This window comes from Pollicipes pollicipes, unplaced genomic scaffold, assembly GCF_011947565.3.
Source record: "Pollicipes pollicipes isolate AB1234 unplaced genomic scaffold, Ppol_2.1 Scaffold_6052;HRSCAF=7182_pilon_pilon_pilon, whole genome shotgun sequence".
In the NCBI taxonomy this organism is placed as follows: Eukaryota; Metazoa; Arthropoda; class Thecostraca; order Pollicipedomorpha; family Pollicipedidae; genus Pollicipes; species Pollicipes pollicipes.
Genome location: NW_023596805.1, coordinates 11,114,127 through 11,135,977, shown reverse-complemented (window position 1 = coordinate 11,135,977; position 21,851 = coordinate 11,114,127). Strand labels below are relative to the sequence as shown.

At 51.4% G+C, this 21,851-nt stretch overlaps 2 protein-coding genes across 2 annotated transcripts in view; one reads left to right on the top strand and one right to left on the bottom strand.

The window, feature by feature from the left end:
- Positions 1-21,851, top strand: part of LOC119104663 (tolloid-like protein 2) — a gene marked incomplete in the record, with an annotated part of 123,560 nt that overhangs the window by 57,990 nt on the left and 43,719 nt on the right.
- Positions 1,152-17,047, bottom strand: LOC119104662 (tolloid-like protein 2; the record flags this gene model as incomplete). Its single annotated transcript, XM_037228383.1, is given in 14 exon segments — positions 1,152-3,203; positions 6,325-6,436; positions 7,167-7,305; positions 7,749-7,864; positions 8,177-8,274; positions 8,791-8,914; positions 10,381-10,510; positions 10,705-10,891; positions 12,032-12,201; positions 12,941-13,063; positions 14,239-14,345; positions 15,514-15,602; positions 16,421-16,566; positions 16,925-17,047. Coding segments are annotated over 14 exon segments (1,811 nt in total), but the record flags the coding sequence as incomplete, so codon positions are not given.

Below are 21,851 nucleotides of genomic sequence, written 5' to 3'. Positions count from 1 at the left end.
TGGAAAAGACTGCTCTAAGCGGCACAATTCTCTGTTCAGGAGATATGCCCCCCCCCCCCCCCCCCCCGATGCGTCACGGCCTGATTACGTCATCGCACATTGCACAACATTGATTGGGTGCCAATTGGAGGCCGCTGTATCTGGAAATCGCGCTCACGAATACCAGATAAAGACGTCTTAACAATTACGATTTTTCGGCTTTGGATCACCGCATGGCTTATGGAGTGGCAGGATTTGAATGACATTATGACGTCATGCATGGCAAGGTCACTTTGAAATTCTTTCCCGATATACCTCTCCCCATTTTCGTGAGCGTGTAGCTAAGAAGCTAAAGGGGCTTAGGTCTTGGAGAGGCAGGGCTGTGAACAGCACGGACAGTTCTTCAAGATAGGGATTTCAGTTTAAGACCCCAAACCAACATAGAACGCTCCCTTTAATAGGGAATGCGTGCTCAAAAGCGCGCAGCAGGCTACCTAGTAAAGTGCGAAAGTGGCGTCGTGAGGCTGGCTTCAAGGTTCTGGTGCTTTTTTATCCATCTCTGGATAAGCCACTCCTACCCGAAATCGTGAGTGATTGGTTCCTCTGTCTGAGTCAACAAACATAGCCATGCTTAGCACTGCGAGGTGAACGCGTCCGCTGCTATCACGAACACGAAGTCATAAGTAAAGGCATGGGAAACTTTGACCACATCTTGACCACCAGCAAAGCTATCCAAATTCAAGCAAACTGGAATCGTGTGCCGACCCTCAGTTCTGCAATAAATAGCGGCAAAACCACCACATTCTTGGCAACGGAAAACAATGCGGGATTAAGCTTGGCGATGTGCCCAGGCGAACACTGTGTCGAGGCAGTTCACGGGCAGACGGGCCTAGTTATGGGCCGAGGTTTTGGATTCAGGATTTACAACCCGTAGCGTTTACATGCACCATGACGCAGTGGGCGTCAGAGGTAAAGGATGCACTACATTTGCTTCGATGTGTTCTCAGTTAAGCGGCAGTTCTCAAATTTTCATGCATCAAGATAGCGTGCGAAACAAATGAAACGGGTGATCTCACTCGCCACAAAACCGTCCCATCGCTACCAGACTGCATACCCCCCGACTCGCTCATCCCTTCAAGGCGTAAAATCAGCAAAACGAACGGGAGATACCACAGTGTAAATTGTATTAGTGATCTAAAACCTCTGCCACACTTGACTGGTGTCACCGCCGCGCTGCAGGGCGTCTATCAGCCGCTCGAAAAATCCAGCAATTAAGTACAAATACGACGCACACTGTGTGGTGGGAGTGGCCGGCGCCGGTGGCATATCCGACGCACCGGGCATGGTTCTGGCGCACCACAGAGGGCTCTGACGTCACACCCATCAGTTGGCTCGACTGCCCTGTTGACACGCAGACACACATACAGCGAACGGGCGACGGCCAGCACTCCGCTGCCTGGTGTGATAACGCCAGAAAGACCACGTCTAAGGAACAACCGCAAGCGAGTTTGAAGGTGAGCACGCGTTCATAAACTCGCTGTGATAACGTCAGGAAGATCACGTCTGAGTGACAACCGCAGGCGAGCTTGAACGGGAGAGCGCGTTCATAAACTCACTGTGATAACGCAAAAAGCCACGTCGAGGAGACAGCCGCGGGCGAGTTTTAAGGAGAGCACGCGTTCATTAACTCACTAACGGCGAGCAGGGCGGCGACTCACTAAACTTCTGCCGCCAGCGCGTCACCTGTCCGTTCTTTTGAACTGAGAAACTGGAATACGACGGTCGCGGGTGGTGGTCTCTTGACTGGAGCCGCAGCCACAGCACACAATCGGGGAAATATTAATACTAAATACAATAGCATAATACATCTATCGCTAGTCCTAGCTCGTGTGAACACACTATTTCGAGAGTCACACCGTCACAGACACTCGGCGTTTGGCACAGCTCTGGCTAGCCAGGGTCATTCACATCTGGCACGTGAGACAAGTGAAGTGAACAAATACACGGGGAGCGTCACCGCGCCATAGCCAAGGGTCACCTACCCTACACACACGGCTTAGAAGTGGTTTGGCACTGCTACTTGTTAATGACGTCAGACTCCAAGCATCAACCTTGCACGCATTACTGGTCAAACCAATCGTATTTAATGCGTCAATCCTGTAGGATTCTGAAACTGCTGTAAAACTGTCAGGTGAAGGGGTGAAATAATCCTCGAAACACGCTTATCAGAGACACTCCTGGTGACAAAACTCTCAGCACTTTGCATTGCTATGGTCGACAGATAGTGGAATAAGACCATCAAACGCATATGTTAGATGGCAGGGAAGTCTCTTGCTATCGTGTTTGCTACGCGTGAATAGTCAAACAATGATGGGAGCAGGAAAGAGCCGACAACTTCTGAAGCATTTTCCGCCTTGACACCATTCTTAAAACCATCTGGTACGCAGGGGATGCCAAATCGTTGCTTTTACTGGGCTTTGTGGTTGGTTGGACGCGGATAGCACCAGAGACCCTCAACGTGGAATGAGAGGCAAGACCAGGGTACAAGCCATGCAAAACATATGAAAATACTAACACTGTCTGATAGTGAGCAGCATCGTTTGTCATAGTACACCGGCGAGTGGGTCATTTACAGGTAAACAAATGGAACTTAAATACATGGAACAACCATCTAACGGCTTATTATCTTCACCTCGTCCAATAAGCTTGAAATCAGTCCACTGCGAGTAAAACATCGGTAAGGAATCCACAAGACGGCAGTCCCCATTGCACATTGAGGCAGTGGTGACACCTGTTAGAGGCGGGGTGGGCTCGCCGTCCGCATCTGGCTGGGGAAAGCGCTCGACGGCATTAGCGTCGCTCCAGCCCACAGTGCACCCAACAGCACAGACACTCATCAGTGTACAGAGTTCTCAGCACCGGCACTCCCAAGAGCGTGGAGCGCACTACGTAGCACTCATAAACTTAGCGTCGTCGAGTGAACCCGGTAACACTGGAACCCATCACAATGCAGTGATCACCAGGACCGCCATCTTGGCTCTGAACGCAGCGTTCCAGACGACAGATGGCCGCTGAGTTCAATGCTTCTTGCTCGCTTCAATGTCTTCGATGGCGTTGCTGTCAACAATTTCATAGGCTGCCGAAAAGCCCTTGGAGTTGATGGTGTCGTCCGACTTGAACAGGACGCGCAGCACCTCCCGTGTGGAGACGATGGGTGGCGGCACCTGTAACGTCAGAAAACCAATCAGGAAACGGCAACAAACCAAACGACCAACAAATGACTGCCAATTTACCTGATTACACTTGTTTTTTTTCGCTCCTAGCTCCGCTTTGGGAGACAGAGACGGAGACATAGACAGAGAGGCGCGTTCATTAATTGCATAACGACAATCTGCATTGCCCGGCCTTGATTACATCGGTCCTGTTCTCCAGTTCACCAAGGGTTCTCCAACTATTCAGTTTCCGGGCGCACTGACGTTTTGGCTTAAGTGGACCCAACATAACTGTACCACGTATTGCACTTTTACAGACAGACGACCAGAAGCCCCATCACAACTGACGGGCGTTCCCGGAATCTTTTCTGCAAGCCGAACCCCTGCCCTTCATTGATTTACGTGCAAAGCACGCGAGCTCAAAGCCGATTTTTGGCGTTTGCTTGCAGACGGACAGAGTTGAACTTTTTTCTGAGTAATCAATGTTGCTGAGAGCATCCCAGCAAACCGGAGCGCTTTTCGGCTACTAAAAATAGCCAAATACAGGGTCATATTAGCGAGCGTAGACAATGAATGTTGCTGCATTCACTTCCTGAACCCTGAGATTGAGCTCCTCAATTTCACGATTCACCAAGCATATTCTTTTTCATGATCTGTCACGGATGCTTGATTTACATCACTTGTGGCATTATCGGTGACCATTATACTGACACAACTGGTTTTCCTTATCAAAAGTCTGAGACTGTCGGTGGCTATTGGCATCAGTCTTACGGGTTCACTGGCTTCAAAGGCAGAAAAGATAACTACAATTGCTTCCCTTGCTGGTGAGCCGGCGGATTTCTCCGATGACTACCGGCTTAACGGTCATCCGAGCTGGCTTCAGATGGTGTCACAGCTGGTGGTGAAATCAATGACATTTAAGGGAGGGTCGTCTTAAGGCGTTAAGACCAAGTTTCTTATATCAGAGCCATGAACCTTTCGTTAAACTATCAAAATCAAGGATTGGCGTCTGTGCCCGCACTGATCGGGCCATTTCAAGCATAATTAAAGTAGCGGTACAAACGTGAGTGGAGCCCTAGCTTAACTCATCCGAATGGGACAGATCTGGATGACCTTGAAGGTTTGAGGTCGTACTTCGGTGACATCATCCATCTCTCCCGACTTTCATAAATACCTAAGGCCTAGTCAAACCATCGCCGCTCCTGCGTGAACTCGACCCGGCATCACGCATCGCCTCACTGTTCATGCCCGTCTCAACGAATGCCCCTCCCCTTTCCTCTCCCCACGGCGGCTGTCCCAGGCGAGGGATCTGTCGCTGGTACCCTCCCAACCTCCGTCCCCGCCCGGGCCCCGGCCTCACGCAGTTCAATCTACAGTCCAGGCATCCATCAAAGCACATGACAGGCAGAGCTGGCTTAAGGAGCGAAAGAAATTTGACACGGGGGCCCACTCGGTGGCTGTTTTCTCGGAGCCAAGCCTGAACAATGGCATGACGAAACGCTAAGCCTGTCGCCATGGTTTGGGTTCTGAGCGTGCGCGCTTAGGAATTACGCGTATAAGGGAGGAATGTTTGAGCTAAGAACAGGGGGGGGGGGGGGGTTGCGTCAGGTTGCGCTTTCGTACCCACCATCACCTACAGAACGCCGGCTGTGCACGCTGCCAGCGCCGCCTGTCCCTGATTCGATTCGCTCAAACCTCGCACGCTGTGTTCGGTTGTTAAAGATACGCACAAATGCCAAACGGCGGGCGAGACGCACAGAGCAGTTAGGTGCATCGGCCTGCTCCCATAAAATACTTCGTATTAAGAAAAACTGGACGGCAAAGTAACATAACCTTAATCCTTAAACAAAAGACTTTTCGATAATACGTAAGTCGTTAAACGCCTTTGCGAGCAGCATTATGCATATGGCTATACAACTGAGACAGCATTAGCTGCCTTACTCCTCGTGGAATAAACAGGATAATGGAAAGATAGATGTCATCATCTCTGATCCATCATCATCATCTTTTGCTGCATTCTGGCTTATTCATTCTCATCTACCTCTACATTCCCTCTCATTTATTCCCATCCCTCTCTACACCTATCTCTCCATTCTCTCCTTTCTTCCATCAGGAAAACGGCTATCAATACTGGCTCATCTAAATCCTTTTCAGTTACGCTCCAGGATGAATTTCAAAGACAAGAAGTGAAAAACCGGCCTTGGGACGAATTCTTCCCGATGACACTGCAAGTCTGGTAGCGCAAAATCGCGCGGCAAAGAAAACCCATCCAATCCAATCATGCTACGTATGTGACAGCCTATGAAACACGCATTCTCAGGTAGATGACACATCATCACAACAAACGCAAGCTATCGGCATCTTTTTGTGATCCCTCAGTTCCTTTTTGTTGGTTTGTAATGGCATCTCAGAAGCACAAACTTCTGAATCTAAGCGCTTAATGGTGTAGGCAACGTCGGAATATCGTGTGGGAGCACTCAAAACAAGGCTGTCCTTGACCTCGACCGAGACTTTGCCTGAATGACGCAGCATCACGGGGACTTTGACGCCTCACGCTCAACGCAAGATAAGCACCAGACCTGCATCATGCGGCCTAAAATGTCCAACGAAGTACTCCCCACCCCATTCTGTTGGCGAAGGGAACGGTTGGGCCATCGGTATGACATCCGCACGCCAGACCAACGAGCATGCGGCAGCCACCAGTAACGCAACGCCACGTCTTGGCTCAATAATTCATACTCGCGACGTCCGGGCAACTCTTTTCGGAGCAAAAATCATACTGCGCGTAACGGTCCGAGTTATGCCAGGGGTCTAATTTTCATGTCCAGGCCCTCCTATCCCCGATGCCCGCTGCCACCCGAGAACCCCAGCCTTGACATCGGTTTGGTATTTATAGCTCGTCCAGACGCTTCCAAAAGGACGCCTTTTGTTTGAATTTCCCTGATGACTAGAGCATCTGGACACTATCTCTGCATAGCACGGCAAGTGTTTCTCTCCATTAGAGCCATTGAGATCATGCATAATTTACCTGGTGATAAATTGAGATCGTGACATCAGCCCAGCGGCAAGCGGCAGCGGCAGCTCAGCTCTGCGCAAGGTGTCTGACACGTGTCGAGGCCACGTGCATACTGACCTGGTTGCCGCAGTACTTGTGGGGCACGTGCGCGGTCTCATCGAAGCCATCCAGCACCTCAACGCCATCGTAGCCGCAGTCCTGTTCGTCCTCCAACTCGAATGTCAAAAACCTGTCGATAGATGGCAGTGAGCTCCATCGGCACAGCTGTGGAGCGTCTGAGTAGCTTGGGGAGAGGAGAGTGTCAAATGTTTGGGATCACTCTCGATATAGTTACGACTTTGTTCCGTTGTTTGACAAAAGGCCAGATTGAAACAAGTTGCGTTTCAGAGAAGGGGTAGGGTGAGAGCGATGTTTTGTCTCTGATGGTGGCGTGGGCGGCTTTTCTGAAGAATAAAAAAATCCAACATCTCCAACGGCCTGAGCCTTCTACTCCGCCGCCTTGAAAAAAGCCTCTCGCAAAATAGGTCGACATGGGGTCATGGCGTTACAAAGCAGAGGGAACATTTGCCGAATACCTGGAAACCTTATCGCAGAGGCCAACTGCTTTTGTCGTCAAAGATGTGCCAAAAGCGTTTCATTAAACCGCAAGGAATTCCGGACCACTCAAGCGTGAACTTCCTTTTTTGGCTTTTCCATGTCAACAAATTTTTTGAACAAGTTAGAGCGGCAACCAAACCTAACGATAAAAAACGTGTCTACTTTAATGATCACATCACATCACAGCTTCCAACGCCTGTTGATTGTTTCCACCGTTCGCAAGCGCCGCGCGGTTCACCATCCCCAACCCGAAAAAAACCCATGCCCTCCAAATGGATCCAAACAAAAACAAGATGGCGACGCCGATCGCGCAAACAAAACAAGATGGCGGCGCCCGTATGGAGCGCCTGTGTCGCACGGACCTCAGCCGGACGTTGTAGCCCACCGGCGCCTCGATGGTCCAGTCGCACTCAGCTCGGTTGTCGTAGTTCTCGTCGCCGTACTTAGCGTGGGAGTAGAGATGCTGCACTTCCCACTCGGCGTACAGGTAGCCTCCGCACACTGCCGACGCGGAGGGGGGTCGTGAAGAGACGCTGGAGATCTGCTAGATAGACTGGCACTGACGCGGAACGGGTAAGGTTGTATGCTGTTGGTGTACTGCAAGCGAGGTTGGATCATCATCTGGCCTTCTGATCGTGATACAGCCGTACGTTGGCTTGTTGCTTTGATGCCTTGGCCGAAAATACACTGAACTAAATGACCAGTCCCAGTGAACTGGCCCTTTGACCTTACCTTGAACTGACAATGACCTGCCGTGGACGGCAACCCGCCATGATTAATGACCTTCGCAGGGTGACCTAGTCCCGATCAGACCTTAACCTTACCGCGACATAATCGACTGATGTTCCTCATCCCAGTGCCCTAGTCTGACCTTGAACTTCCGTGACCTTGAGCGGCCTGACCTCGACCACCCGTGGCCTGACGTTGACCTTGCGTGACCTGACCTGTGCTGTGCGCGCCGATGAACCCCTTGCGCTGTACGCTGCCGTCGGAGGTGAAGGTCATGTACATCTCGTTCCTTGACGCCGTGATGGGGTGGGGCGCCTTGGCACCGCAGAAACTGCAACGCCGGGCGGCCTTGGGTGAACACCTCAGGCCAGCACCTCGGGCTGGCACAAGCCAGGACTGCCGCCCGGACCGGCGCGGCTGGTATTAACACGGGCGTAGTTCGCTGGCCACGCGACCGACATCATGGGTTCCGGGGTCTGTCAAAGAAACGGCGCACGAGAGGTTCCACCCATCGCTTGACCATCATCAAAGAACATAGCTGCCCGCCAACAGTTCAAGCCATCGGGTCTCCACGTAGCGACCCCCTCCACCCACGACTCCAGCGTCATCCCCTCGAGTTTGGACGGCCGGCAGCGGCACTTACTTGCCCAGCAGCACGTGATCGGCGGAGTCGCCGTCGTACACTGATATGTGGTCGTACGTGCACTCTTGGTGGTGCTCCAGGTCAAACTCGTTGAACACCTGAGAAAACGAACGGGGCGATCTGGCATTGTTTTTAAAAGGCTTAATTAGTGTCGGTTTTGGTACACCATTACTCCAATGGCGAGTGCTTAAGTAACATAGTACTTTGTGTGCGAGATCTGAATGTTTCCAGTAGACTTTTGAGCCACTTCAATAACAGTTGTTCAAAATTACATCCTTAGATGAATAGCTGAACTTGTTTGTATAACCAATGCAATATTTCTAATGACGCGCAAGCCACTTAATTCTCAATTGAACATTTCTTGATATCCGAATAAAAAGGTCTTACAACACTGTTCGCACTTCGACAGGTTTGTTAAACATAGTGCCAATCACAGAAAGCCAATCAACTTACACAATGTGCCGTTCGCACCAGGATCTTGCAAAAGCTGTCGTAGGCTGCCAAATCACACGTTGTACCATATGGTCTTCCATTGAAAAATCATCTGCTTTGTCACACCTGGCCAAATTCAGGAGCGCGACGTCTTATCGAGGAGCGCCCAGACCGGATCTTACCAGTTTGATCCGGTGCCCGGGCGTGGTGCTGAAATGCCAGACGCAATCCTTCTTGCCGGGGTACGCCGCCGGATAGTTGGGGCTGGACACCTCTCCAAACGGCGCTTCGATTTCATGTTTGCACCTGAGGCCGGGCGGGAACGGTAGTCAGCTCCGAACCGGTACACTTCGGCGCATTGGGACGATAGTGATGAGATGATGACAATGTGTTTTTAACTATTGCCACAATAATGATGACAACATTTTTGACATGTTACAACAGTAATGACAATATCTTTTAAAATACTGTCACAATACCGATGGCAATATCTTTTAAAATATTGTCACAATAAAGATGACAATATGTTTTAGCATATTGTCAAAATAGTACCGACAATGTTTTAAAAATATCATCACATTAGTGACGAGGCTAAGGCATGATCGCCACACGGGTACACAAACCAAGCTACGCTGACGCTCCTTTGCGCATCACCGCGTCACAGGCCGCCACCTCGCAAGTTGGAACACGACACTACCCAAAATGCGACGCGCACGACGAACTCGGGGTCATATACACTGGGTGCCGTGTGGCCCCTGTTACCAAGCGGGCTCTGTCTGACCACAGATACTTTTCCTAAAGTTCGCCGCAAGCTGTAGCTGTATTTCAGCCCAGGCACTCTAGAGGAAATGCGCAGTCTGGGTGACACCCAGTTGCTGCGAGTTTGGCAATAAATAGCGTCAAAAGTTCGCACGAGATTCATGGCTGTTTCAACTGGGTCGTGTGGACATTGAGCCGAGGGTGGCGTTAAATAGAACAGAAGGTTTCGTTGCAATCGCCGAGGCAAACACAGCTTAATGTCATTATTTAACATACAAAAATTTGTCGCCGCCAGATTTTGCTGCTGGCTTTTCTTGCTTTGCTTCTTTTTCACTTCTGTTCGTTATCATATACAAGCAACATAACAAGTTAAAGCTGAGAAGTATCTTTAAAGCGACTAGGCTGCTACACAAAGATGGTTATTCAGACACATTGTAGCTTGCAGCGTCGCACGCTATATAACATGTATTTTTCGTCTTGCTTTTAATCTTTGCGCAGCAATAATTTCACTTCTTTTGAGATATAAGATGTACCCTACGTCAGCTTATTGATGCCTCGAACTTTTAGTGTTTATAGCTGCGAAATTAAATATGGCGGCACCTTGCGTCACCGGATTACGTAAATGTTAATCAAATAACCCATTGCAAAGCTGGGTGCACTTTCCCCTTTTCGCGGCCGTCAGGGATGATACCACACAAATTTTCAGTTTTAAAGCATACATCAGAGGTATCTATACACATGTATTTAACAGATCTACGGCTGTCAATAACCAGTGAGCACTATCCAAAAGCCAAATCTAGCATGATGAGCAAATCCAAATGTCATAACTTTAGCATGACGAGGAGATATAATCATACTGCCACTGCTCAATCAAGTGTCCACTTTCAAGCTACCAGGCTTACATAAATTGCTAGCGCGCAGCTGTCCCGCCCCCTCAAAAAGCACACCTCCCGAAACGACGACATAGAAGACTCCCCCCCCCCCAACGCCCGGGGCACCCGCCCACCGCTCACCCTCCCTCCTTGCAGTCGTGGCCGTTCTCGTGTAGGGTGAAGCCGTTGTCGCAGAGGCAGATGTAGCTGCCCACGGTGTTGACGCAGCGATGGTGACAGCCTCCGTTGTCGGTCGAACACTCGTCCTTGTCTGAATCGGAGCCAGCCACGCCGGTGACCGTCAGCGAACCGCGGACTGGTGGACGCGCATGTACGATAACCTCGCGGGGTCATTCTGGGGGTGTAGAGTGAGAGGGGAGGGGACGGACAACGGATTACCCTTCCGCATACTAACACCGGCATCCCTCGCCAACACCCGCCAGCGCCCCTTCGCGTGCGCCGCACCTGTGAAGAAGAAGCCGGCGAAGCCCGTCTTCTCCACCGAGTTGTCGGAGAAGAAGGTGATGCGTAGCTTGTTGCTCTCGGAGGTGACGGCAGGCGGCGGGCTGCCGCCGCAGAAGGTGCCGTGCGAGCGCAGCTCATCGCCCGGCATCACGCTCAGCAGCTCCAGCCGGTCGTAGTCACAGTCTTGCTGGAGCCGAGGGCAGAGGCGGACGTGAGCGGTCTCCGGAGAAGGGGGAGAGGGGGGGGGGGGGGTCACAGTCTTGCTGGATCCGAGGGTAGAGGCGGACGTGGGCGGTCCCCGGGGGAGGGGGAGAAGGGGGGGGGGGCGCTGTGGGTCGGACGCGTGGTGCTGATGCCGCTCGCTGGCACCGCCATCTGGCGGTGTCAACATGTGAAATATCTGGCGGGCTCGACGCAGCCTTGTCCAGCGTATCAGCGTCGTCAATTTAAACACCAGTTGGGGCACAATTATGTGGAGTGCTAGACAGTTGTGTGCATTTATCAGTTCAAACACTCCAACACAGCTTGACGCGTATATGCAGTTACGTAGCAGACAGGGTGATAATTCTGGGAGTTTTAGAAAAACCATAACCTCAGACCGTCCCTAGTCGGCGGTTCCGTTTTCTACGTCACATAAATTTCGATGTACATTAGTACGCAAACATTTCGCTCCACAGCTCCCCGATTAACTCTTTTAGCTGATGTGTATCCCCATCATACTGGCCACCCTTGAGGGCTTCAACATGTCCTGGCACTGCAACACTCTGCAAGCACTCTCTGCATATTGCGTGACCCAACAAGGCATTGGGCTAAGCAATATACTATACTATATTGCGTAGCCCAATATATACCATATTATATACTATCGCTAAGATGTGTAACAGAACTCCAGCAGTGCCAAACCCCACCCCAATTTGCAACAAAGTTGCGCTTTTGTTCATACGTTCTCCACTCCCTTCCTCAAAGGAAATCAACACCCCTCTTCGCCGTTTTCCACCTTGAAAACCACCGCCTTCAAGCTACCCCCTCAAGTTTCGAAAACATATCGACAAAGCATTTAATTAACTACAACGCTCACTGGCAACGCCGTCACTCAAGTCGCCTGCAGCTGTGACCTAAAAACAAAGCTCGTCGCGTTAACCAAACCCTGACCACACTGTCACAAGTCCAGCACGAGGGTTAACCCCCCGATCACACATGCAACTACGAACTCACCTCCGTTGAAAGTCCCAAAATGCACCACGCGCCGACACACGCCGAACTCGGACGAGCGCCGAGTCAAGCGCCATCGCGAGTCCGCGCCGCGACTCGAGTCGCGTTCACTCACGTGACTCACGTTGCTGCCCTCGAGGTCGAAGTGGGTGAGGTTGAGGGTGATGCGGTGTCGGGGCGGCGCCAGCACCTCCCAGATGCAGCGCTTGTTGCGCGGGTACAGCTCCGGGAAGGACGGTGAGGTCACCGTGCCGTTTTCCGCCTCGATCGTGCCGCCGCACGCCTCTGGAGCACGTGGGGTGACACGTGGAGACACGTGGTGGTACGTGTCGTGACCGCGGGGACGTTGGGGCGCATGGTGGCACGTGATGTCATGTGGTGTGTGATGGCACAAGGTAGCACGTGGTGGCGCGCGATAGCATGTGCTTACAAGGGACGGCACGTGATGGTACGTGGTAACGCGCGATGACACGTGCTGACAAGGGGTGGCAACGGGCGACACGTGGTGAAATGTTGTCATCCCAGCACCACATGAAGTGAAGCGATGTGACGCGTGACGGCGATAGCACCGTAAAGTCACCGCACGTGGCAGTGCACGACGACACGTGGCGAGTGCACGACGACACGTGGCGAGCAGAGTGCACGACGACACGTGGCAGTGCACGACGACACGTGGCGAGTAGTGGCCACACCAGCAGCACGTGCCAGCGCTGATTTGGCACTGGGATGTCTCCTACTACGCATAAACGCCTAGCTTTGCACACCTACCGCCGAACAAACCTTCCGATAAAACAAATCGAGCCGCTAGCAGATCAAAGTTCATCGCAAACACGATCCAACATGATCGAACATGATCGCAAACATGATCGCACAACTAACCAGGAAAAGCTCCCGCGCAAGGCAGACCAAACCCTAGCATCTCCCCGAACAAGCGTCCGAACGCAAGACATCGAACCCCGGGATAGGCAAACAACCTCCCGCAACGCCGACTTATCCACTAGCCGCACATAACTCGGTCACTGACCTTCGCAGCGTTTGCCGTCGGAGTGCAGCTCATAGCCAATACGACACGCGCACTTGAAGCTGCCGCGCGTGTTGATGCAGCTGTGCTCACAGCCGTGAGCATCGCCGGAGCACTCGTCCAGCTCTGCCCGGGACAAGCATGATGAGTTAGAAGGAGGCGGACGAGCTCGGGTGTGTTGGACGAGCCGGATGAGCTAGCGCAAGACAGACGAGCTCGGGTGTGCTGGGCGATTGGGATCAGTTGGAATGGGCACGGCAGGAGAAAAAATTTGAACGGGTGGGAAATTTTTGAGCGAGCTAGACAAATGGGTACGAGCTAAATACGTGGGACGAGTGCACGAATGGGACGAATTGGAACGAACTGAAATGACGAGACCTATGTGACGAAATTGAACGGATGAGCCTGTCTATGACAAGCGCAAGAACTAGATGAAGGTTGAATGGAACGAGCTGGGACGAGGTGGACAAGAAGGGATAAGATGAAACGAGCTGGAACGGGTACGAATGACTGGACGAATGGGCCAGATGAATGGGGATGGGATCCAGATTGGAGGGGGTCGAAGGGGTCAGATGAATCAGACGAGATCAATAATGAGTTGTACTTGATGTAGGCAATAAAGGTCTTGAGCTTCTGGCTTTTCAGCACGACCTCCTTCCACTGACAACATTTTAGTACATTTCAGTATACTAACGACAATTCAGTACACATTTCCGTACTTGGAGGTTCCGGCCACGCCAAATTATCAGGCAAGTATTGGCCATACTGAAAAAGACTCAGTTTACGAGCATTAAGCTGGATTAATATAGCCAATGCTTGTCTGCTCAAATCTTTTGATCATCAATTCGCGAGTCGCTGAAGCCGATTTTTGTCAAAACCAGAGCTTTTCACTATGATGAATAAACGTTAGAAGGACATATAGCGCAATGGACACGGCAGTGTTCGATACACAGCGTAGGAGTACGTGTACCGGCAGGGCCCGTGAGAACGCAAGAAACGGGTGCCAGTCATAACTATTTGGCGCCGCTTGGTATGACGTCATCATATCACCATGGATGTCCAGCCAGCACCATTTTTCATCCTCAAGTACGCTGGGAACGACATCACCATGCGTTCTACCTCTTAACCCTGAACTCTGAACTTTGATAAATGTCCTCCGAACTCTTTGCTCTAAACTCTTTGTACCCTCCTGTCTAACTCTGAACCCTAACCTCTGAGAAATGTCCCCCGAACTCTGCGCTTTGAACTCTACCTTTAGCCCTAACTCTGGGTCAGATGGCCGGCTGACATCGGATGCTCACCTGTCATGAAGGTAGCCGAGAAGCCGGGCTTCTCGACGCTGCCGTCCGACACGAACCTGACCCAAAGGTTGTTACTCGAGCTCGTTAGCGGCTCCGGCAGCTGGTACCTGCAGACGGCCGCGCGTGTTCCGATTCAAGAGGGGTTCACACCGGCACGGCTCAGAGCACAGTCGGCTTACGGCAGCTCGCGCAGCACAGACTTACAACCATAACACACAAGCAGACCGATCAGCGTGGGTCCGTCGTCCATGTGTGAAAGCGTGGGAGCACGTGTGAAGCATGGCAAGACGGCCCAAAGCGGATCTGAGAACTCACGGGTGAAGCTGGTAAAACGTTACAGAGTCATCGCGTATCGGCAGGTCCAGGTCACAGCTGATCACATGTCACCGCTGCAGACCATAGCTGTGCAGGTCACAAGTACAAAGGTCATAGCTGCACAGGTCACAGCTGCACAGGTCACAGCTACATAGGTCACGGATGGACAAGCCACAGCTGGCCACAGGTCCCAGCTGACCAGAGGTCACAGCTGGTCACAGGTCACAGCTGGTCACAGCCGGTCACAGCTGGTCACAGCTCGTCACAGGTCACAACTGGTCACAAGTCACAACTGGTCGCAGGTCGCAGCTGGTCACAGGTCACAGCTGGTCACAGCTGGTCAAAGGCTACAGATGGTCACAGGTCACAGCTTGTCACAGGTCACAGCTGGATATAGGTCACAGCTGGTCTTAGGCCGCTGGTGCTCAGTGAGAACATTTGCGCTCGGTTCCGACTGGGTGGTGTTATGGAAGGCGGGGCACAACCGCGCCCAGCGAGGCCCCCCGGTCGCCCACTTGATGATGTTTTGCGGTGCGCGTTCATATCGTAAGGAAATGTTGCCAGCGTGGCATCACAAATTTCATTTCAGCCAGAAACAACAACCATTATTAACGTGAGGGTGAAAATTTATAGAGTTGAAAAGGCTTAAACAAACTGTGCAGTTTCGGGACGATGCATAAGACGCAAAAAATCCAAATTTGTGTGAAATCTTGACAACGGAGGGGAAAGAGAGCGTCACAACCTGCATTCCAGCCTCCATGATTTCTCGCCACGCTTGGTCCGCCTGTTGAAATCTGACCGGGCCTGCACCACCTGACCTCTCGCAGGCCGCCACCAGAGGCGCGTCCAGCGGCGGACAGTGCAGAGGCGCACCCAGCACGGGGCCAACAAAAGAGACAAGCTGCCCATAAAGTCTTTTTGAAAACGGCGCATTGGTGCATTCTGACCATACGTTCTTACCCGCAGTACTTCCCGATCAGGGGCGAGTCATCAGTGGGCCCGTTCCTGACTTCCACGTAGTCATAGAAGCAGTTGTCGTGGTTTTCCACCTATCAAAGTCGAGAGAACAGACCGATGCGTCAACGTGGTTTGTGTAGCCAACTAGTCTCATTCAACACGACTGTTTGGTGGGTGTGCACGTGTACAGAGCTCGCAGAAACGCAGGTTTTTAAGTATGCGCGCAAACCCATCTCTGCTGACCAGGAGCGTTGGAAGTGCGGCGTTAGTTTACAAAGTGACAGCCACTGTAAATGGAATCTTCCCTAAAACGCTGGAACTGTTGACGAAATGCTGCAAAGTCACTTCCAGCCACCTGCGAGCCCATCGTTGTTATGAGAAGGCTGCCGGACGTCATCACAATTGCTAGCTTATTAATCAGTGCACACGGCCACCAAGTTTATACGACACCACGCCCCAGTGGACAGGGTGTCAAAATTCAAGATTTTGGGTGGAGAATGACACCTTGTATGGACGTCATCGAGGTCTTAGATTGGGATGTTTTTCGCAACAATGGTACACCGTGCATGGATAAATGGAATTTTCAGCCGATTTCGGCCATCCTCGGGGTATTGAGCCCGACATTTTGGCCTCCATGCCATTTTTTTGCTTGGGCGATTTTGATACCCTGGTGGAGCTGGTGAATGGAAACCTAGTAAACCATTGACACCATTCACACTATTTCTCACTTAGCAATGGTTCATCCCCCACTCTGAGGACAAAAGTCTGCAGCGCACCAGTTTTGGGTGCAGGCAGCTCACTTTACCTGACCTCACCTGACCTCACATGACCCTGACCTCAACTGACCATACATACGACCTTCATTGATCTAACCTCACCCCAACGACGTCACCTTCTCTGGCTTACTTACCTCAAATGCGGTGAATTCGAAAGCGATCTTGTGGCCCTCTTCGACGGTAATCTTCCAGATGCAGTCCTTGCTGGGTCGGTAGTACTCGGGGTAGTTGGGAGACTCAAGCACCCCGTCACTCATCTTCATCTCCCCGCCGCACACCGCTGCGGCATCGTCGCCATCATGTCATCCGCAGACACTGCCGCTCTCTAGCGTCAACTTCACCTCCCTGATATGTACCGACTCGGGCAGCTGCGCTGTCGCGCAGGCTCGCACCAACGAAGGCGGACGCCGAAACTTCCACTGACCAAACTCGTGTCGCGGAGGTCACGGTAGCATTGAGTATGAAGGTCGGTGCGTTTAAGGTGCGGCAATGCAGATCATGACCGAAGCGTTTCCGACGAATGCCAAGACAATGTATACAGCGGCGGTGGTTGAAAGCGTTTAAATCTCAAGAGAAAACGAACTTGAAGGCCGTGACCGAAGTGCACGAACAGGACTGCACCAACCGGTATATCTTACCCGTGTAGTTGGCTGTAAATCCCTCGCGTTCGGCAGACAACTCAGTGATTCTGTAAGTCACCAGCAGGCGGCGCCCCGTCGACACGACAAGATCTGGCAGCATGCCAGAACCACAGTACCGCCCTGTGGACGAACGGAGAGATCGGTCTATGTTTGCCGGAGTTGACTGAGAACAGAACCGAGACGGTAGTGGTTGGTGCGAATGGCTATCGCTTGAAGTCATGCTCATGACCGAAGTAGTTTTATCCAAGGAAGCACGACACCCGTCATCGCGCGTCCTTGCATGGCACACTTTTCCCCTCCCCTCTCCCGCAACACAGAAGTCACGTCACCTAAATCCCTGGTCAATCATGCCATCTCCTCATCAACGTACATCATCCTCCAACATCACGGCCCACACCCGCTGCCGCTGACGCAGCTGACTGCACTGCGTCCGGCGGCGGCTGGCGGACGGTTGGCCTCAGCAGGACTGCCGACGCCCCCCGCCCCCCCCCCCCACACACCCCGAAGGCAATGTGTGATGGCCCCGCGATGCTGGCCCCATTCGGGGTCAGAGGTCAGCGCTGACTCAATGCGTCTGCGCCTGTCTCTACAGTGTCTTCGTAATGAGCCGGGTTTAGACCCTAAGTACGCAACTTCAGCTTGAGCCGCACGGTTTCTTGAGCTTTGAGTTCGAAGACATGGAGCCCTGAGTTCTTGCTCTAAAGCTTAAGGTTCTTGATCTACAAAAGCTTGGTGTGTACGTGACGCCCCACTTTACAATAGCTTGGTGTGTACGTGACGCCTCACTTCACAACAGCTCAGTGTGTACGTGACGCCTCACTTTACAATAGCTTGGTGTGTACGTGACGCCTCACTTTACAACAGCTCAGTGTGTACGTGACGCCTCACTTTATAATAGCTCGGTGTGTATGTGACGCCTCATTTTACAATAGCTCGGTGTGTATGTAACGCCTCATTTTACAATAGCTCGGTGTGTACGTGACGCCTCAGTTTACACTTACCATCGTTGTATAACGAAACGGCTTCAACCAAGGCCAAACTGTCATGAAACGACCAGCTGTGCGGCATATTACCGGTAATTGAAATCATCTGGCCATTACCCACAAGCACATTATCTGTCTACGCATGAAACAGCAAACATCCACTCGCTCTCGATGTTATGTAATCGTAATTCTAAGCGCTAGCATTTACTGACAATCTTAAGACAATCCTTGTGGCGACTTATTGCTTGTCACATGTCGTTAGCATAAATCAGGTGAAATCGGAACCGTGCTGCCAACTTTGAGCCCATACATATTTTTGCAACCACGTGCAGTGGTCTTGCAAACTTGTCATGAAACGGTTGGACCACGGGCTTTGATGGCAAAATGGAAAAATTAACGTTATCGGTAAGTTCTCCACCATTCGTTGCATCTACGTAGCTACAGTTTTGGAGCAATGAAGGTCAAATCAGAGCATTGCGTGGGGCGTGGCCACTTGTGCAGAAATTTCGTTTACCAAATTGTGTGCACTGAAAGTCGACATAACATGGTTCTAAATTATTAAGCGCGTGCCACTATTCACGTGGTCTGCTGAGCGTCCGGTGGCTAACAATCTAAAGTTAATAATCAACAACATGAAAAGAAGTCTGCCAAGGCCACTGCAAAGAACATGGCAATGCAAACAAAAGCCGAATCTGAGAGATGAGAGAACTATGTAACACGCAGAGGAATCCACAATGGGGAAGTGGAAACCGACATAGAAAGATAAGTAGCGCGTAGTTAAGAGAGAAAGCGAGACACCCTGCCGCGATATCGTGAAATGAACAAAAAAGGGCAGAAGAGACGACGGCATGTAAAACGTGAAACAAACAGAACGGAAGGCTGTACTATACATTATGAAAAAACTCATGGTTTTCTCACAAATCTCCCCGAACTGCTCGATACAGTTACAAACACAAGACTGGTAGCAGCTGAGGTCAGGGAAGTCAGTTCAAATCCTTTTGGGGCCTCGGGTCCACAAGGCTGACTTGAGCCCCTCCCCCAATGATTCTCTGAGCCCCTTCCCCCCCCCTTTAACGCATATGAGCAACGAAGGAATTACTGGGCCTAATAAATCCAAAACAATTATATTCGTTAGTATGCTAGGTAGCAGGTACCTAACCACATCACTACCAGTATCACGTTCATTTTGTTCCAAGAAGTATCGTGTAGGTACCAATGTTTGACGAGCTTATTTTCCCCCCTCAAATGACAACACTTGGGTTTTGATAAAGGACAGCTGACCGCAATGTGCGGCAGCTTTTAAAAGTGCATGGGATCCCAGCTAAAAATTGCCGCACGTCCGCCCCAACAGTGGCAAGTGCATTTGTCGTATACTCGTGGTCGTGGTGGTTATGCAACACGATCAGCTACAGCGGCAGACATCAGTGGTCCTTTACTGAGATTTTCGGAAGATTGTTCTTGTGAATAACATCCCATTCTAAGCTTTTAACAAAGACGTAGCTTACATTTTCTTGAAATGGGAAGTCATTCCTCCGCAGAAAAAAAAACGAATTTACGAACCCCTAGAAAGTATTGCTCTTTGAATGCAATATCCATGAATTTACTCAAGTGGCCGAAATCTGGGGGAAAATCGCGCTAAGGGGTAGCTCAGGTCAACCTTATGGGCTGAGCCCCCCCCCCCCCTAACCGAGCTCAGGAAGTGACAACCCTGGATGAGGCCCAAGCTAAGCACAACATGGAAACAAACATCAAGTTTTACATCCAGCTGTTCAGGCGTTGCTCAACCAAATCCAATCGCAATTTCGTTAAAAGAGTATCTTTATTTTAGCAATATTACCATTTGTTGTTGCCATCATCATCACCACCATTATTTATTACAATTATTACCATTTTATCATCATTTTAACATTTTACGCTTATTTGTGTTACCATCACCACCATATCTATTACAATTGTTACCATTTTTATCACCATCACTATTATCATGATTCGTCATTACCATTATTACCACTATTACATACCATTATTTCATTTATTTGATCACGTTTCATATCGCACGTGCAATAAAGACTAGACTTTTGCACGGATGACTCCCTTCGCGCGGAGACGGCTGTCAACGGAGATGGACAATTTGTGACCACGTGCTAAGCCCGTGTCTTCCTTGTATTTTTTTTGCGATATCCGGGCCTGAATGCACCCCTTTATGTCAGAAACACTTGGAGGCGTGATAGCCAAGTGCTTAGCGCCTTCATCTCTCACGGGGGTTCCCGGGTTTGCATCCCGGCTGCGCCTTGCCCCCCCCCCCCCCCCCCCCAGCGCTATTGCAAGTCCCTGAAGTCGCTAGCGCTCCATAAAAGGGTGCGTGGCGACGTACGTCACGTTTCCTTTAAAAACAAAAACAATTTAGCAGGAGTTGATACAACAAGACCAGTGCCAGAGAAGACGTCAAGGGCAAAGCTTAGGATGGACTTAAGATTTTGAGGGTGCTATTAGAAAATGACCAACATTCCACATACCAGGGGGGTGCAGTGGCTAAAAAAAAACACCTAACAGAAAGTCATTATGGTGTATTTTATGGGAGAACTCGGAGCTATGCCAAAATATTTTCTAAGCATTCATGATATAAGGCCATTCGTAGTATTTCTGCCGCATAAAAGTTCAGTCATTTGCAGCATAAAACTCCCTAACCGAAACACAAGAGGCCCTGGTCAGTGCTAAACGGAGCCCTAGTCAGAGCAAAACGGCATCCTGGTCAGAGCCGGACAGAGCCCCTGACAAAGCCCTGGACAGAGCCCTGAACAGGGCCAAATGGAGCCCTCGTCAGAGACAAACGGAGCACCGGACAGAGCCCTGGTCAAACCCGAACGGAGCCTTCGTCAGAGCCCAACGGAGCCCCGGACAGAGCCCTCGTCAAAGCCGAACGGAGCCACAGTCAAAGCCAAAGCCCTGCTCCGACCCGGACGGAGCGGTCTGCGCGCGCGCGACAGCGGGCCGCCGGTGCCGGCGGCCGCACCTGATGGTGACACACGTGACACTTGCGCCGCCCCGGCAGACAGTTCGTAATGACGCTAATGAACCCAATCAGCGCCGGCTAATAAAGGTGGCACCGGCCGGCCGATGTTGGCAGTGACGGCGCGTGACGACCCGACCGGTGCATCGGCGCGAAGCGGCTCGCACTGGTGAGCTTGCGAGTCAGGGCGGGGAGTCGGGAGTCAGGGGCGAGGGAGTCGGGAGTCAGAGGGCGAGGGAGTCGATGGGACGGTTCAGTGAGTCAAAAGCAGCGAAAGGCATAAATTGATTGTGGGGGTTAGAAGTCAGAAGACAACGTCATAAACAGGGCGGGGGAGTCGGGAGTCGGGGGGCGAAGGAGTCGGAGGGACGATTCAGTGGGTCGAAATCAGGGACAGGGAAATTAGTCGTGGGGGTCAGGGGTCAGAAGAAAACGTCATAAACAAAGACGCAGAAGGCAGAGACTCTGATTCCGGGAGACCATAGTCACAAGTGGGAAAAATTGTCAGTGAGTCATGAATTCCAACATCAGGAATCGGGAGCCAAGGAGTCAGGGGCTAGGGGGCTGTGTTTTATGGCGTCAGGAGTGGAAAATCAGCAGCCAGGTATTTAACAGCCAAGGAGTCAAACATCCGGGACTTGGGGAGGGGGATGGGTGGCATGTAGTAACGGAGTCAGGGGGCGTGTAGTTATGAATCAGAAAGTCTGTGTCACGCACATGGGGTCAGTAGCCAGGCGAGGTCCTCTGGAGCACAAGGCAGGGACAGGGTAATCAGGGGCAGCAACTGCGGACTGGGGATAGGGCCATCACCATGGTTCGGGCAATAGCACAGCAGTTGTCACGGGCCACAGGGTGTCACCTGTGACTCGACATGTGACTCTCACATGTGACATGTGACTTGTGCTTGTCTTTCAGCCAGTGGTGGACCCCA